Genomic DNA, 17,500 nt, shown 5'->3' on the forward strand with positions numbered 1-17,500 from the left:
TGTGTGTGTGTGTGTGTGTGTGTGTGTGTGTGTGTGTGTGTGTCCCATCTCTCCGCTCTTACCTCTGTTGAACAGCGAAGAACTGTCTTGTTGCTTTTTTCCGGCTTTTTTTTTTTTTTTTTTTAATCATGGGCTGCTGATCAAGTAAACGTGAAACACAGCAAAAGCTATTATACCATATCATATTTTATTATCATTAGTATTATCATATTATATCATATTAGATCACATCATATCATATATTATATCATAATCGAATATCATATCATAATTATCATATTATATATTATATTGTATTATATTATATTATATTAATATATTATATTATATATTCAAACCTAAACACTTTTTTTTTTCTTTTTTTTTTGCCAGAAAGAAAAGAACCGAGCTTTGTGTCGCTCCGTGTCCTCCAAGGATGGTTTGACTCATGCTCATACCTGTACAATGTGATAATAATGATATTCACTTTGATTCCTCTATTAACTGGTACACATAAGTTTTGTTTGTTTGTTTGTTTGTGGGGTTTTTTTTGTTGTTTTTTGTTGTTGTTTTTTGTTTGGTTGTTTTTTGTTGTTTTGTTGTTGTTGTTTTTTTGGGGGGTTTGTTGTTGTAGTTGTTTTTTTAGCTCACTTGTTTCTCATCGGATAGGGTTTAACTCTCTCCATACGAACGGCGAAAGAGACGACGCTAACAGCGTTTCACCCCGATTACCATCATCAAAATATTGCAAGCGGAAGGCTCTTATACTGAAGAGGTGAATGTTGACAAAGAATACCACAATTCTGACGACGGAAGCTAAAGGTTGGGTCATTCAGACACCCCTTGGACATCCGAGGGGTCTGTGTGGAGGAGAAGAGAGGACTGGCCGTACTGAGTGAGTTAAACAATAAGCCATGTTTGGTGTCCTTCTCAGTGCTGTTCGTTTTTCTGTGCTTTTTTTGCTATGTTGTTTCTTTTGAAAAAAAACCTGTTTAAATGTAACGCTACACAAGACAAAAAGAAATCTCTCTCTCTCTCTCTCTCTCTCTCTCTCTCTCTCTCTCTCTCTCTCTCTCTCTCTCAAGATGAAAATCGTTTTATAAACAGTTGTGACCTATGCAATAACCCAAGGCAAAAACATCTGAACTCTGAAGGTCAATCGTGTGTTCACTTTCTAAAGAATAGTTCTGTTTACAGTATTCGTAAACTCAGTGTTTATATATTTAATGCCGCTGAAGATACGACAGGAATTCGTTGGCTGCAATGAAGAAACTTACAATTAATTTGCAATGCACAAGAGGCACTTTTGTCCTACAGGTTTAAGTTCGTACGTGTTTTACACTGAGTTGTAGCTACGTGATCACCATATTGTGTACTTTTGACCTCTTTCTAGGGGTCGGAGGCCTGGAGATTAAAGTTTTTGTTCTCGCTCTTGTTCTTGTTCATTCCTTTCCCCCTCACCCCCTCCCTCCCCCTCCATGTCCCTTCCCCGCTCTTCCCCCCTTCCAAATGACACTCCCCCCCACCCTCCACCCCTTCTCTGTACCCTCCTACCAACGATCCCCCCAAAAAGGATTGAACGCCGACCCATTAAAAAACAAAAAACAAAAAAAAACGATGTCAACAGACAGTCCGACCGAGCGACCCGGTCGTCACCACCCATGGCGACGACGATGACGACGACCTTGAGGCTGGCCCCGACCTTGACCTTGGTCTTGACCTTGACCTTGGCGCCCGCGACCCTGGGCATGTCGCGGTGCCCGCCGCGCCCCGTGTGCCTGTCGTGCCCGGTGGCGGCGGGCAGCGGGCAGGTGGAGACGGCGGTGTGCAAGGTGTGCCCCCAGGTCCTGCCCCCCTCGGTGCGGGAGGCCACGATGCTGGGCGGATGTCCCATCATGGGCATGCGGGGCCTGCTGGCCGCCTTCTTCAGCAGGTAAGGGGGCTGGTGAGGTGTGGGGTCGTGGGGGTGGGTGGGGGGTGCGGAGGGGGCGGAGAGGGAGAGAGGTGGAAGCGTGCGTGCGTGCAAGGGCTTGAAATTGTATGCCCTTATTTTCCTTTTCTTTTTCTTTTTTCTTTTTTTTTTTAATTAAGTCGCCGCAATCAGACGTGACAGCCAACGAGAGATGGACACACATTGACAGAGAGAGAGGAAAGAGTGGGGGGCTCTGTTGTGATATCAGCACTATCAGCGAGACACACAGCGATGCACAGAGTAAGAGACAGAATGGCAGAAGGCCTTCAACATCAGCCACGACACGTGGGAGCTGAATGCAATGGACACACCAAAGTGGCGTTCAGCTGTCCGTCCACAAAGGCGCCAAATCCTGCGAGGCCAACAGAATCGCTGCAGCAGAGCAACGCACAGAGGCCAGGAAAAGCAGGGCCAGCAAGTCCCCGACAGCCGCCACCATCCCCTGTCCACACTGCGTCAGAACCTTCCGGGCACGAATTGGCCTGACCAGTCATCTGCGCAACCACAGAGCCCAAACCCATCCACCCCTGGATGACTAGATGGTCCTCGTCGATCCCGACGGACGAACCACACATCAGCGAGACACACAGCGATACACAGAGTATGAGACACAATGGCAGAGAGAGAGAGAGAGAGGGGGGAGAGAGAGAGAGAGAGAGAGAGAGAGAGAGAGAGAGAGACAGACAGACAGACAGACAGACAGACAGACAGACAGATAGCAACACAGTGAGTATGAGAGAATGGCAGAGAGAGAGAAAGAGATAGGCAGGCACGCAGGCAGGCAGACAAGACATCGCCTTTGCTCTTAACCTAAACCCACCGACGTGGTCATGGGAAGAGGTGAACGGACAAGCGGAGAAAGTGAAGGTTGGGGTGGGTGGGTGGGCGGTGTGTGTGGGAAGAGGTGTGAGCGACGAACGACTAGGTTGGTTGGTTGGTTGGCTTCCTGAGGTGGTGGTGGTGGTGGTGGTGGTGGGAGAGTGGGGGGTGCGGGAGGGGGGGGGTGACTACGATAGCAGGTATCATCATCATCATCATCGGGGGGTGGGGCGGGGAGAGATAATTGTAGACCATCCACAGGAACGTCACAACACCAACAACCTGACCCTCTCCCCTCAAAACAGACTGGTGAACCTGGAGAAACTCACGCTGTCCAACTGTGGGATCAGCTCCGTCAAGGGCCCCGTGTTCGCCCAGAACACCAAGATGACGACGCTCACGCTGATGGGCAACAACTTCTCCTCCTTCACGCCGGACGTCTTCACGGGGCTGGGGCGGCTTCAGGAGCTGACCCTCAGGCAGGACCACCTGACCTCCCTTCCGGACGGCGGCTTCTCCCTGCTGGGCGGGTCCCTGGCCAGCCTGGACCTCCGCGTCAACCAGCTCACCGCCCTGGGCCAGGACGCCTTCCGAGGCCTCGCCGCCCTCAAGTCCTTAGACCTGTCCGCCAACCCCCTCACCAGCCTCGCCCCTTCCGCCTTCCAACCCCTCCGCGGCCTGGAGACGCTGACGATGAAGATCACCTCGCTGACGTCGCTGCCGGACGACCTGCTCTCCGGGCTGAGCAGCCTAAAGACGGCCAGTTTCCAGGAAGGGAGGATAGGGCAGGTGGGGAGCAGGGCCTTTGCCGGAACAGCCCTGCAGACGCTGGACCTGTCGCACAACGCGCTGCCCGCCGTTCCGTCAGCCTCCCTCCGGCAGTGCCGGACGGCCCCGCGCACCGTGGACCTGAGCGCCAACCGGGTGGCGGGGCTGGGGGCCGGGGACCTGGCCCGTCTCGACATCCACACCCTCAACCTGTCCTCCAACCCCATCGCCTCCGTGCAGCCTGGCGCTTTCAGGTACTGGTAGCAGTAGTTGGCAGCGGCAGAAGAAGTAGTAGTAGTTTTCGCAGCAGCAGCAGTAGCAGAAGTAGAAGTTGTAGCAGCACCAGAAGTAGTAGTGGTGGCAGTAGTTGTAGCAGGAGCAGTTGTACTGGTGGTGGTAGCAGTTGCAACTGCAGTAGTATCCGTGGTTGTGGTTGTGGTGGCGGCAGCGGTGGTGGTGGTTGTGGTGGTTGCGCGCGAGCTTGTACCCGTAAAAGTATGTGACAAAATGAATTCTTTCACGCTGCATCCACATCCTGTCTTCGCAGCAGCAGCAGTAGTAGTAGAATTTGTAGCAGCACCAGCAGTAGTGGCAGTAGTTGTAGCAGGAGCAGCTGTACTGGTGGTAGTAGTAGTTGCAACTGCAGTAGTATCTGTGGTTGTGGTTGTGGTTGTGGTGGCGGCAGTGGTCGTGGTGGGTTGCACGCGAGCATGTGCTCGTAAAAAGTGTGTGACAAAATGAATTCTATCACGCTGGATCCACCTACTGTCTTGTTACTCATTTGCCCCGACGGACACCCCATGTCCGGCTGAAGTAACCGCAAATCCTTTATTCCTCTTATTTATCTCTTCGTGAGAAACCTCCCAATAGGATGAATTCACCCCCACCCCACCCCCTCCCCACACACTATTCTGACGACAAGATCAATGATAATATTCCTATTTCTTCGTGAGAAAACTTCCAACAGGGGTTGGGTTTTTTTCTGCTGTTTTTTGTTTTGCTGTTTTACACGATTCTGATTATGATAACAATGATAATATCAGACAACCATGAACTTGATACTGAGACTTCATACTCGGAGGGGGGAAAATAAATTAAAAAAAAAAAAAAAAAATCACAGCACACAATGCACGGTAGTCCACTAACAACTGCCCATGCTGACTTCTTGTTGTCACTGTTGTTGTCACTGTCACTGTTGTTGTTGTCACTGTCACTGTTGTTGCTGTCACTGTTGTTGTCACTGTCACTGTTGCTGCTGTCACTGTTGTTGTCACTGTCACTGTTGTTGCTGTCACTGTCACTGTTGTTGTTGTCATTCTTGTCACTGTTGTTGCTGTCACTGTTGTTGCTGTCACTGTCACTGTTGTTGTTGTCACTGTTGTTGCTGTCACTGTCACTGTTGTTGTTGTCACTGTTGTTGCTGTCACTGTCACTGTTGTTGTCACTGTTGTTGATGTCACTGTCACTGTTGTTGCTGTCACTGTTGTTATTGTCAATGCTGTCACTGTTGTTGCTGTCACTGTTGTTGTCGTTCTCACTGTTGCTGTCACTGTTGTTGTTGTCAATGCTGTCACTGTTGTCACTGTTGTTGTCACTGTTGTTGCTGTCGTTGTCACTGTTGTTGTCACTGTTGTTGCTGTCACTGTCACTGATGTCACTGTTGTTGTCACTGTTGTTGCTAACACTGTCACTGTTGTCACTGTTGTTGCTGTCACTGTTGTTGTTGTCACTGTTGTCACTGTTGTTACTGCTGTTGCTACTGTTGTCCTAAGCGGAGCACAGATCCAAGAGCTGGACCTGCACAACACCTCCCTGACCTCCCTGCCCTCCTCCATGGAGCCCTTCCTCGCCTCCTCCCGCCCCGCCCTCCACCTCCACCTCACCCCGGGTTGGCGCTGCGGCTGCGACGCCCTGTGGCTGGGCCGCTACCTCCTCTCCAGCGCCGCCAGCAGCCCACCCTCCTGCCGAGACCCCGCCCCGCTGGCCGGCAGGACCCTCACCGACGCCATGCCGGATTTGGAGAGGCTGTGTCGGACCACCACCACCACCACCACAACTACAACTACTACTACGACAACCACGACTACGACTACGACCACCACAACTACCACCACCCCACCCACCACCACCACCACCACTCCTACAACGACGACAACAACGCCAACGACCACCACGACTCCAACTACGACTCCTGTTCCAACCACCACTACCACCACAACCACCACCGCTGCTCCCACCACCACTACGACAACAACACCCACAACGTCAACGACAACCGCCTCCACCACCCCTAAAACCGTCACCACCACCGCCACCACCACCACGACCCCGACACCTAACTCCCCGCCACATGTCAGAGCGACGAAGACACAGCCCCGGCCCGTCACACACCAACACCCCCTGAACACCATCACCCACCAACAACAACACCCTCCAGTCCTCACGGTCACGGCAGGCGTCGTCCCTCCTGCCCAAGTCCGAACCACCACCACCACCACCACCACCATCACCACCCCCTCCTCCTCCTCCTCCCCGGGCCCCGTCAGCAACGTGATCCACATCGACGTGCGGGGCACCACCTTGCAGTTCACCACAGTCCTCATCGCCGCTGCCTCCCTGGGCGGGCTCCTCGCCCTGGTCGGATGTGTGGCCCTCGTCTGCTGCTGCTGCTGTGGTGCCGGTCGTGGTGACGACAGCAGCGGCGGCGGCGGCGACGACGACAGATCTCGTCCGGAGATTCGTCACCACAGGGTGTACCCCGCGAGGAGCTACCCGACGGTCAAACGGGGGCTGCCAGTCACCGCCGCCACCACCACCACCTGGGCCGAGGATGGGCCGTGGGGCGGGGGAGCTGCTGCTCTTCAGGTGTATCGTTATCGTTACTATCAGTGAGACGGCGACAGCGAGGTTTTCTTCTCTCTTTTTTTTTTCCACTCTTTTTTGGGGGGTGGAGAGGGGGATCGGGGGTCGGGGGGTGGGGGGGAGGGCGACGAAGGATCAGGTTGGTTGGTTGGCCGGCTTTCTGTGGACGCGGAGGTGGTGCTGGTGTTGTGCTGGATGTGTACGATGTCAGGTATCATCATCATCATCATCGGTCACATCGTGTTTTTACGGGAACGATGAGGGAGGGAGGGAGGGATGGAAAGAAGCGGGCCAAACCTTCCCTCCCTCCCTCCCTCCCTCCTTCACCCTGCTGCTGTGGTCTGTGAGTTGTGAAAAGTTTTCTACTATGGAAGGACAGACTTGACCTGACAAGTTTTCTTTTCAATGTGATCTAAAGGCAGGGAGTTTATGCTCGTGTAAAGGAAAGAAGAAAAAAAAGAAGACGACGACGAAAATGTCACTGTCTATTGTTCTTTTCAATCTGATCTAAAACAAAGGGGAAAATATGTGTGTGTGTGTGTGTGTGTGTGCGCGTGCGCGCGTGCGGGCGTGTGTGTGTGTGTGTGCGCGCGCGCGTGCCTATGCGCGTACGTGCATATCTGTATTTGTTAGCCACTCACCCTTTTTTTTTATATATATATTTTTGTTTTTCTAAAATATAATAATATATTCAAATTTGACCAACGCTGAACAAATCAAACCAAGAACGATGGAGTAACATATTGGTTAATTTGCATGACTGGTTTCGTACTGTGGTTTTCCATTAAAAAAATTAATAAATAAATAAAATAAAAATCTATTCAGCCAACAGTATTTCTTTACTCGGTCGTTCGTGCATGAAGATGATACAGACGGAAAACCGTCGAACTGTAATGTATCCCTCGTGGTTTAACTCTCTCCATACGAACGGCGAAAGAGCACGACGTTAACAGCGTTTCACCCCAATTACCATCATCAAAATATTGCAAGCGGAAGGCTCTTATACTGAAGACGTGAATGTTGACAAAGAATACCACAATTCTGACGACGGAAGCTAAAGGTTGGGTCAGTCAGACACCCCACTGGACATCCGAGGGGTCTGTGTAGAGGAGAAGAGAGGACTGGCCGTACTGAGTGAGTTAAACAATCTTTAATCGTTCAACAAGTACGCATGATGACAATGCACAGACAAAAGATCATCAACATGCTTACAGCTTATAATGTATCCCTTGTATTAATCATAGTTCCCGTTCCTTTCCCCAATGCAGTGCCTCTTTAAAGTCGAATCAGTTCCCTGTCACAGAGGAGGTGGGGGTGGAGTGTGTGTGTGTGTGGGGGGGGGGGGGATCTGCGGGAAATAACCGCTGTTTGTAGGGGGTGGGGGGGGGTATAACTACTTAACCTACTTTGCTGATCACAGAACACATATTCAAATAAACACCATCTCCATTTTTCCAAGTGAATATGGTTTCTAGTGTCTGTTATGTCTGCAGTGTGTGTGTGTGTGAGTGTGTGTGTGTGTGTGTGTGTGCGCGCGCGCGCGCGCGCGCGCTCGCGAGCGCGCATGCACTTTAACCCATAACCTTGCAATCAACTTCTGTTTATGTTCAAGTACACTTTTTTTTTCTTCTTCTTCTTCTTCTTCTTTTCTTCCACTACTTCTTTTTTGAGGAAAACACAACAACTTTTCTTCAAACCGGAAACTGTCACTAGTGCAATGAACCCACAACACAACTCAAAAATTCAACCTCAAAGCTCTACCACAGCTGACGGCGATGCCACCCACCCCGTAACTGTGACAACGACACTCACCCGTTCAGAACAACACCAGACAAACCCGGACAGAGGTGGACGGCGACGGTGCTGAATGGGGTACGGGTGGGGGGTGGAGGGAGGGGGAGGAGGGTAGGGAGGGGGGGGGGGGCAAGGGAGGGAGGAGTTGAAGATTTCACAGAAAGAGCGAAATCGTACTGCAGGATTGCTCTCCCGGTCTAAAGAACACAGCTGTGTTTGGAGGGGTGGGGGGGGGGGGACTACTTACTGACGCACCTATTACCTGTCGGGGTGGGGGATGGATGGGGCATGGGGAGGGGGGGAGAGGGGGTTCACACTGATAACCCCTCAGATGCGGGTCTCTGATTGGTCAGGTCTTCCCTCGTCATGTGACGAAAACGTCACTCTTGATTGACAGCCGCCCTTTTCACTGCCCCGCCCCTCTCTCTCTCTCTCTCTCTCTCTCTCTGTACGCTGGGGTATGTATGCAGGGGGCTGAGAAAGACAAAACAGATAGAGACAGACAAGACAAAGGAAAAAATAAAAAAATAAAAGAGGGATATGCACTGCCCACCCCACATTCGACGGCTATATAAAATTCGATCTGCTCGTAGTTCCGACAACTTGTAAGGAGGATGAACTGGACCTTAAAGAGCAAACACCAAAAACACATCGTCCATGATATATCCCAACCGACGATCCTGCTCGTTAAGTCTCCAGAACACAGGGCCCTCCCCCGATTCCAGCCCCGGGGGATACAAAAATCTACAAAACCGGTACTGACAATAGCATAAACAGTCTTAGAAGAAGAAGAACAAGAACAAGAACAAGAAATCAACATCAGAAGCTACAACCGAAAAAAAAAAAAAACAACAACAACTAATTTTAATCAAGCGGTTGGAAACGTTTGGTGACGACTTCGCTTGGGAAATCACGTGACAGAAATCATGACAGAAGTCTTCGCATCCACTGAATAACTTCAAAATAGGTTTCTAACATTCAGAAGCAGAAGAAGAAGAAGAAGAAGAAGAAGAAGAAGAAGAAGAAGAAAACTCAGCAAAGATCTCTTTACCAGAAAAAAAGGACAAAGACAGACAAAGAAATACTTTTTTTTAAGGAAAAGCAGAAAGTTGAAATGTGAAAGCAGCTCAACTTTTAAAAAAATAAATAAATAAATAATAATAATAATAATAAAAGATAAAAACGCACTGTAAAAGAAGAGAAAGATAGGTGAGCGAAGGTGAGGGAATAAACTTAAAAAAATAAATAAATAAAATAAATTTTAAAAAAGTTCACAGCTGCGCTATCCTGTCCTGTCTTCCTCCTCCTCCAAAGCAACACGTGGCTGGACCGAAGAAAGAAACCCGGTGAACACACACACACACACACACACACACACACACAGAGGCAGGCAGCTGACAAAGTGACCACCGGCTGTCAAACAAAGAGGCGGGGAAAGCGCCAAGTTGACAGCAGATTAGTCCCGAGTGTAGGGGCCAACACGGCGCAAACACCCCCACACAACAGGCTGAAGACGTCCAGAGAGGGGGAGAAGAAAAAGGAAAAAAAAACCAAGCAATGTGTGTGAGCAACTTACTGTAGGGGAAGCGAGCGGACCGCAGTTTAACTCTCTCCATACGAACGGCGAAAGAGACGACGTTAACAGCGTTTCACCCCAGTTATCATCATCAAAGTATTGCAAGCGGAAGGCTCTTATACTGAAGACAGGTGAATGTTGACAAAGAATATACCACAATTCTGACGACGGAAGCTAAAGGTTGGGTCATTCAGACACCCACTGGACATCCGAGGGGTCTGTGTAGAGGAGAAGAGAGGACTGGCCGTACTGAGTGAGTTAAAACCCTACTACCCTGTGGGGCGTGTGTGTGTGTGTGAAGTGGGGAGAAAGTGGTGCCCCCACCAGCCAACACAGACACAGGAAAACCCCGGGGATAGACGGTTCAAACAACGAGGTGAACGATTCGACGGGAGTTAAAAAAAAAAAAAAGAAGCTAGATCTGTGCACCAGATAAACTGGTTCTTCACTTACCATAAAAAAAAGAAAACTGTTTAGTTTTTTTGTTTGTTTGTTCTGTGGTTTTTTAGGGTTTTTTTTTTTCATTTCCTTAATCACACAATCCGAGTGAACGCTGTCAAATTCTAACACAAGATAACACTTGTGAAATATAAATAATAAAAAAATAATAATAATAAATAATAATAATAAAATAAAAATCGAACACAAAAAAAAGAACCACCCAATCAAATTGTACGTCAAAAGACGAGGGATTTGTACAACCCGATAAACCAACGAAAGACCAAACCTGAAGTCAAGATCTCAAACTTAAAACGTGAGCGTAACTGAATCCACCACAGCGACAAGGTTTAGGAGAAGTGAAAATCTGCGTCTTTCAACTCAGTGGAAATACTGTCAACAAAAGCTTTTGAAGAAAGAAGAGCTCGCTTCACGAGCGAGTGGGCGAGCCTCCGTCAAGACACCAGGACCTCGTCCACACAGACCTCCCTCATCCCAACTTTCCACACAGGCTGATATTATCCATACTGACCCAGGACCTCCCGAAAAAAAAAAAAAAAACAGCCTCCCCCACACCCCACCCATACCCAGCACAATGTCCCAGACCACAACAGTCTACCTCCTCACCCTCCTCCTCCCCTTCCTCCTCCTCCTCCTCCTCCTCCCCACCCCCGCCTGGGGCCAGTGCCCCTCGGGCTGCTCGTGCTCCTCCTCCACGCGCGTCACGTGCATCAACACGGCGGTGTGCCCCCAGTCCCTGTCCGGGGCCTTGACCTCGGTGACCCTGACGGGCAGCACGGGCTGCGGGCACTACCTGCAGCGGAGCGCCTTCTCCTCGCTCACCGCCCTCACCTCGCTCAAACTGACCGAGTCCAGCGACTACCAGGTGACGGTGGCGGAGCCTTATCTGTCTGTCTGTCTGGATCCTTGTCTGTCTGTCTATCTATCTATCTATCTGGACCCTTATCTATCTACCTGTCCATCTATCTATCTATCTGTCGACAACTACGTAATGATGGACCCTATCTATGTCTCTATCTATCTATCTACTACTAGGTGATGATGGACCCTTATCTATCTATATCTATCTACTACCAGGTGATGGTGGACCCTCATCTATCTATCTATATCCTATCATCTATCTATCTATCTGTTTTTTTTCTAATCGAGTACTGTTGTGTGTTTGTTTGTTGTTGTTTTTATCGATTACATTTATTTAAAACTACGATTTTTTCTAATCACTTTTTTTTTCCTCCAATTTTTCAATTGCTCATACTGACTGAGTCCGGGGTCTATCACGTGATGGATGACCATTCCTCTTTTTCTTTTTTTAAAAAATCATTTGATCGATTACATTTTCATCGATTATATTCATCATTCATTACAATTCTTTATCGATTACTGTGGCGGGGGGGGGGGGGGGAGTGGGGGACGGAGGGGTTGTACACTACAAGTGCAGCACCACCATATACGTCTCTCTCTCTCTCTCTCTCTCTCTCTCTCTCTCTCTCTCTCTTCTTTGTTTCTGCTTGCAAGTGTATCTTGAAGCTTGGCTATTGATTTGTTGTTTTTAATTGTCGTTTTTCCCGTTCGTGGGCTGTGTAACTCCCACGTTCATTCGTGTACACGAGTCCGGTTGTTTTTGTTTTGTTTTTTTTGTTTTTTTTGGGGGGGAGTGTTGTTTGTTTTTTGTTGTTGTTTTGGGGGGGTTTTTGGTTTTGTTTTTGTTGTTGTTTTTGGAGGGCGGTGGTGGCTTTTTCAGTTTTTGTTTGGGATCTTTTGGTGTTTTGTTTGTTTGTTTTTTAAATACTTTTTAAAACTTTGTTTTATTACGTCTAAGACCGTTTCATTCCCCCCCCGCCCCCCTCACCGCCCCCCAAACACACACACCATACAGGCAGCCACACTCCGTTTTCGGTGGATTTCAATTTTCTTCTTCTTCTTCTTCTTCTTCTTAATCTGATCAGGTGATGGAGGACCAGGCCTTCAGCGACACGGCGCTCTCCTCCCTGACCATCCAGCACACCTCCTTGCAGACCTTCTTCCCGCAGAGCCTCTCGGGGCTGGGCGGCCTCACCACCCTGGACCTCTCCTACAACGCCATCAACAGCCTGCCCGACAACCTCTTCCAAGGGCTGGGCCAGCTCAGCCGCCTGATGCTGCCCCACAACCACCTCACCTACCTCTCCGACAACACCTTCGCCGGCCTCCCCAGCCTCATGTTCCTCGACCTCACCAACAACAGTATAGGTATGGTTTGGGAGGGTTGTGGGGGGGTTGGTGAGGGGGTTTGGGAGGGTTTTGGGGGTTGGGGGGGGAGAGGAGGTTGGGGGGAGGAGGTGGGGGTTGTGGTGGACGGGGAGGGTTGTCCCCGGGGGCTGGGGTGGGGTGGTTGTGGGGGGGGGGTACTGGTTGTTTTTGGTGTGTGTGTGTGTGTGTGTGTGTGTGTGTGTGTGTGTGGATAAGATGCTCCGCAGAATTAGATGGAACGAGTAAGGAGATAAGTATATGAAAAAGCTTGATATTTCTAAATAGATCAATCATAAAACAAAGGCGATGGCGGGCGCGGGCGCGCGCGCACGCACGCACGCACGCACACACACACACACACACACACACACACACACACACACACACACACACACGAGCGAGCTGCACACAGAAGTGTGAGAGAGAGAGAGTGTGTGTGCCTTTGTTTTATGACTGATCCATTAAGGAATAATCAGGCTTTTTCACATATACCTTATATACCTATCTCCTAACTCGTTCATCTAACTCTGCGGACCATTTTATCCGGTAAATAGAAAAACTTCTGGTGATGTCTAAGAAACAAGGGGAAAAAATACATGTAACACATGTGTGTGTGTGTGTGTGTGTGTGTGTGTGTGTGTGTGCGCGCGCGCGCGTGCGTGTATACGCGGCCACCTCCCGTGACCTGTTATTTATTTCCTTTATTCATTTATTTATTTATTTATCTATCTATCTTTACTCTGCTCCCCCAACTCCACAACCCCCCCCCCCCCCCACCACCACCACCACCACCCTGATGACGCAGGCGTCCTGAGCCCCAGCTGCTTCCGCCCGCTGACCTCCCTCAAGTCGCTCAAGCTGTCCTACAACGACCTGACCAGCCTGCCCAGCAACTTCCTGTCGGGCGTGCCCGTCGTCAGCCTCATCGCCGACAACAACCGCCTGGCCCACGTGCCCACCGACGCCTTCGCCGGCTCCAGCCTCCGCGCCTTCGTCCTGTCCCAGAACCGCCTGCACCAGTTCCCGGGCGGCGCCCTGGCCAAGCTGCCCTCCGCCTCGGGGCTCTTCGTCTCCCTCACGGGCAACAAGATCGACAAGCTAGCCGCCGGGGACGTTGTGGGCCTGGGCATCCGGACCCTGAACCTGGACGGAAACCCGCTGGGGTCCGTGGAGCGAGGGGCTTTCTCCGGCAGCTCCGTGGGCACCTTCAACCTGGAGGGGACCTTGCTGACCTCGCTGCCCGACGACATGGACGTCCTGCTGACTGGGGGGTCCTCCTCGGTGGCGCTGAAGCTGGGCGGGGTGGGCGGGTGGGTGTGTGACTGCGGGTCCCTGTGGCTGGCCCAGTTCTTCGCCCAGGCCAGCGCCGCCAGCACCGACCCCGTGTGCGGCAACACGGCCAAGGTCATGGGCGACTCCGTGGCCGAGATTGAGGCCCTGTGCCTCAGCACCACCACCACCACCACCCCCACCACAACCACCACCCCTACTACTACAACTGCGAGTACAACAACAACCAACAACCACTCCAACCACGACTACCACGCCTTCAACTACCACAACGACAACAACGACCACCACCACCACCACCACCACCCCAAAACTAACAACCCCACCAGCTTCCAGTCCAACTTCTATGTCGGCTGCACCGACCACCACACCACCACCGCAACCCCCAACCACCACCCCCAACCCCACCACAGCAGTTGCGGCATCCTCTTCCACCACCACCAGCAGCCCACAACCACCAGCCTCCACCAGCACTCCAGCAGTGAGCGCACAACCCACCGCTGTCCCTGCATATTCCTCCACCCCCGCTGCTGCTGCCAGCTCACCCTCCACCCCCGGCCCCGTCCTCCCAGGAACCACACCGACAGTCTCTGGATCATCTTCCTCCTCCTCCCTGCCGCCTCCTTCGCTGGCCCCGTCGTCGTCGTCGTCGTCGTCGACGTCGTCGCCACCTTCGGGAGGCAGCAGCTCTCACGCCACCAACGCTCCACCCAGCCCAACCATGCCCAGTTCCGCCGCCGCCGCCACCCACACCCCTGCTGGTTCCTCCCCCCAAACTCAGGGACCTCAAGGCATCTCTCAAAACACAGCTCCTCAGGCTTCCTCCTCCTCCTCCTCCTCCTCTTCCTCCACCCCATCCTCCGGTGGAGGAGCTCTCCCTTCCCAGTCCCAGTCCCTAACACCTGCCGTCCAGACCTCCCCAACCACAACCACCACCACCACCACCAACGCCCCAACCACCAGTTCCCCCAACAGCAAGAACACCCGCAGCAACGGAGCCCTGAGCCCAGCCACAAGCAACGACAACAACAACAACAACAACAGTGACAGCAGCAGCAGCAGCAACGACGACCTGACCACCCTGGGCCTCATCATCGGGGCGGTGATGGGCATGTCGGCGGCCATCGCCTCCATCGTGCTGGCCGTCTGTGTGCTGCAGGTCAGCAAGGCGGCACTCCTGCAGGCAGCCGCCAACAACCCCAACACCTCCACCACCACCACCACCAAACCCGGCAACAGCAACAACAACAAGACAGCCAGGGTGGAGATCGAGGAGAGGGAAGGATGGGGGCAGGAGGACGACGACGACGACTACCCCCACCCCCACCCCCGTCCTGCCTGGCTGGGCAAGAGCAGTGTGGCCTGAGGGAAACCCCCCTGGGGGGTGAGGGTGGGGATGTGGTATTCAGGAGACCATCGTATTTGTATTTCTATTCATCACAACAGATTTCTCTGTGTGAAATTCGAGCTGCTCTCTCCCCAGGGAGAGCGCGTCGCTACACTACAGCGCCACACTTTTTTTTTTTTTCTTTTTTCCCCCCTGCGTGCAGTTTTATTTTGTTTTTCCTCTCAAAGTGGATTTTTCTACAGAATGTCGCCAGGAACCACCCTTTTGTTGCCGTGGGTTTCTTTTACGTGGGTTTTTCTTTTACGTGCGCTAAGTGCATGCTGCACACGGGACCTCGGTTTATCTGTCTCATCCGAATGACTATAGCGTCCAGACCACCACTCAAGGTCTAGTGGAGGGGGACAAAACATCGGCGGCTGAGCCGTGCTTCGAACCAGTTCGCTCAGATTCTCTCGCTTCCTTAAGCGGACGCGTTACCCCTACGCCATCACCCCACCGTAGTTCTCGGTTTCAGTGTATATATATATATATATATGCTACACGACATCTGGTGGGCAAGACGCCTGACACGCAGTACAACCAAAAGCGCTTAGCCAGGACTTGAGTGCATGCATACGTATTAACTCTCTCCATACGAACGGCGAAAGAGACGACGTTAACAGCGTTTCACAACAATTACCATCATCAAAATATTGCAAGCGGAAGGCTCTTATACTGAAGAGAGGTGAATGTTGACAAAGAATACCACAATTCTGACGACGGAAGCTAAAGGTTGGGTCATTCAGACACCCACTGGACATCCGAGGGGTCTGTGTAGAGGAGAAGAGAGGACTGGCCGAACTGAGTGAGTTAATGCGAACCAACCAGAGCGGATTTATTCCGCGAAATGTTGCCAATGGACAACACTTATGTTGTCATGGGGTTTTGTTGTTGTTGCCTTTTTTTTTTCTTTTTTTTTCTTCTTTTTTTTTTTAATGCGTCAAAAGAATGCTGCTGCACACTGGACATCGCTTTTATGGTTTCATCCGAATGACCACATTTATAAATTATGCTCACTTTGACTTTTCAGTCAAACTTGAGACGAAGGGGCGAGAGCGGGAATCGAACCCACACCCTCATGCATGGACACCAGTCTGCCATCGTCCCCCCCCACCCCCCCTTTCCTCCCCCGTTTGCCTTGCCTGAGGTAGATTTACCCGCAGGTACACCCTTACCCGCTGGTACGACGGTCTCTTGAATATCACCCTGAGTGGGAACATGCCCTGCCCTGCCCTGCCCTGCCCTGCTAACAAAGGAAACGTTCCAAATTTCTGTCCTATCTGTCTCAGCACGGACAGCGCGTTGTGGATCTCTCTCTCTCTCTCTCTCTCTCTCTCTCTGTCTGTCTCTTTCTCTCTCTCTCTGTCCCTTCCTCCCTCTCCCCCTCCCACTTCCTCCCCCTCTCTCTCTCCCTCACCCTCCCCCCTTCTCTCTCTCTCCCTTCTCTCTCTCCCTCCCTCCCCCCTCTCTCTCTCTCTCCCTCCCTCCCACCCCCCTCCCTCCCTCTCTCTCTCTCTCTCCATCCCTCCCTCTCCCCCATCGCCACCTCTCTCTCTCCCTTCCTCCCTCTCCCCATCCCACTCCATCCCTCTCTCTCTCCCTCTCCCCTCTCTCTTCCTCCTCCCTCCCTCCTCCCCCTCCCTCCCTCCTCCCCCCCTCGCCACCTCTCTCTCTCTCTCTCTCTGTCTATCTATCTATCTCTCCAAAGTTGTCTTCAAGTATATCGCTATGTCTGTGATGGATATTCTTCTTCTCCTCCACTTTTTTTCGCTACTACAGCATTTCCTTCACAACCACCCTGGTGCCTTACGTCCCCGCCACCCCACCCCCATTTTTTAAGCCGATTATGATTTTGAAATTGTGTCTGTGGGCGCTTGTGATTTACGAAAAACATTTATTGTTAAATACCATGACAAGGAACTGCTATTCTTTTCACCTTCCAAAATAAAGTTTTGGTGTTGGTGTTTTTCTTTCCTTTTTATTATTTTTTTTTTCTCCTTTCCTTAATCAAATGTTCACTGTTTGTACCATTCTGTGATTCACTGTTGGCATATCTGTGATAATACTTCCTGGTCGACCAGATTTTATTCACGATTATCTTGATGTTTCAAATGTGATGTTCCACTTACCAAAAAACAACAAACAAACAAAAAAATCGAGTTTTTCCATTTCAGTTAACGTCCACATTATATCTGCGTTATTTCACTCTTTAGCATGAAGGTGATTCAACTTTCACCGATTGAATAAATACATGTATGCATCAATGAATCAAGCCATCTATCTGATATACCAGTTAGCACATCCGATCATGTGATTGTTTCAACACGTCGAATTTGTCAATGTGGAAAAATATCTGTGTGAATCA

At 50.9% G+C, this 17,500-nt stretch overlaps 2 protein-coding genes across 2 annotated transcripts in view; one reads left to right on the forward strand and one right to left on the reverse strand.

Moving 5' to 3' along the window:
• Window positions 1-17,500, reverse strand: part of LOC143290749 (kinesin-like protein KIF13A) — a 434,350-nt gene that overhangs the window by 386,112 nt on the left and 30,738 nt on the right. The window lies entirely within an intron of this gene.
• The window catches only part of LOC143290703 (uncharacterized), a 15,863-nt gene continuing 15 nt past the window's right edge, over window positions 1,653-17,500 (forward strand). The window contains exons 1-9 of the mRNA XM_076600219.1: window positions 1,653-1,912; window positions 2,971-3,792; window positions 5,311-5,890; window positions 6,125-6,426; window positions 8,221-8,272; window positions 10,963-11,094; window positions 12,176-12,458; window positions 13,264-13,962; window positions 14,165-14,764. Of these exons, the coding sequence (XP_076456334.1) occupies window positions 1,653-1,912; window positions 2,971-3,792; window positions 5,311-5,890; window positions 6,125-6,426; window positions 8,221-8,272; window positions 10,963-11,094; window positions 12,176-12,458; window positions 13,264-13,962; window positions 14,165-14,764 (3,730 nt within the window). The remainder of the gene's footprint in view (window positions 1,913-2,970; window positions 3,793-5,310; window positions 5,891-6,124; window positions 6,427-8,220; window positions 8,273-10,962; window positions 11,095-12,175; window positions 12,459-13,263; window positions 13,963-14,164; window positions 14,765-17,500) is intronic.

Source organism: Babylonia areolata, chromosome 16 (genome assembly GCF_041734735.1).
Source record: "Babylonia areolata isolate BAREFJ2019XMU chromosome 16, ASM4173473v1, whole genome shotgun sequence".
Classification (NCBI taxonomy): domain Eukaryota; kingdom Metazoa; phylum Mollusca; class Gastropoda; order Neogastropoda; family Buccinidae; genus Babylonia; species Babylonia areolata.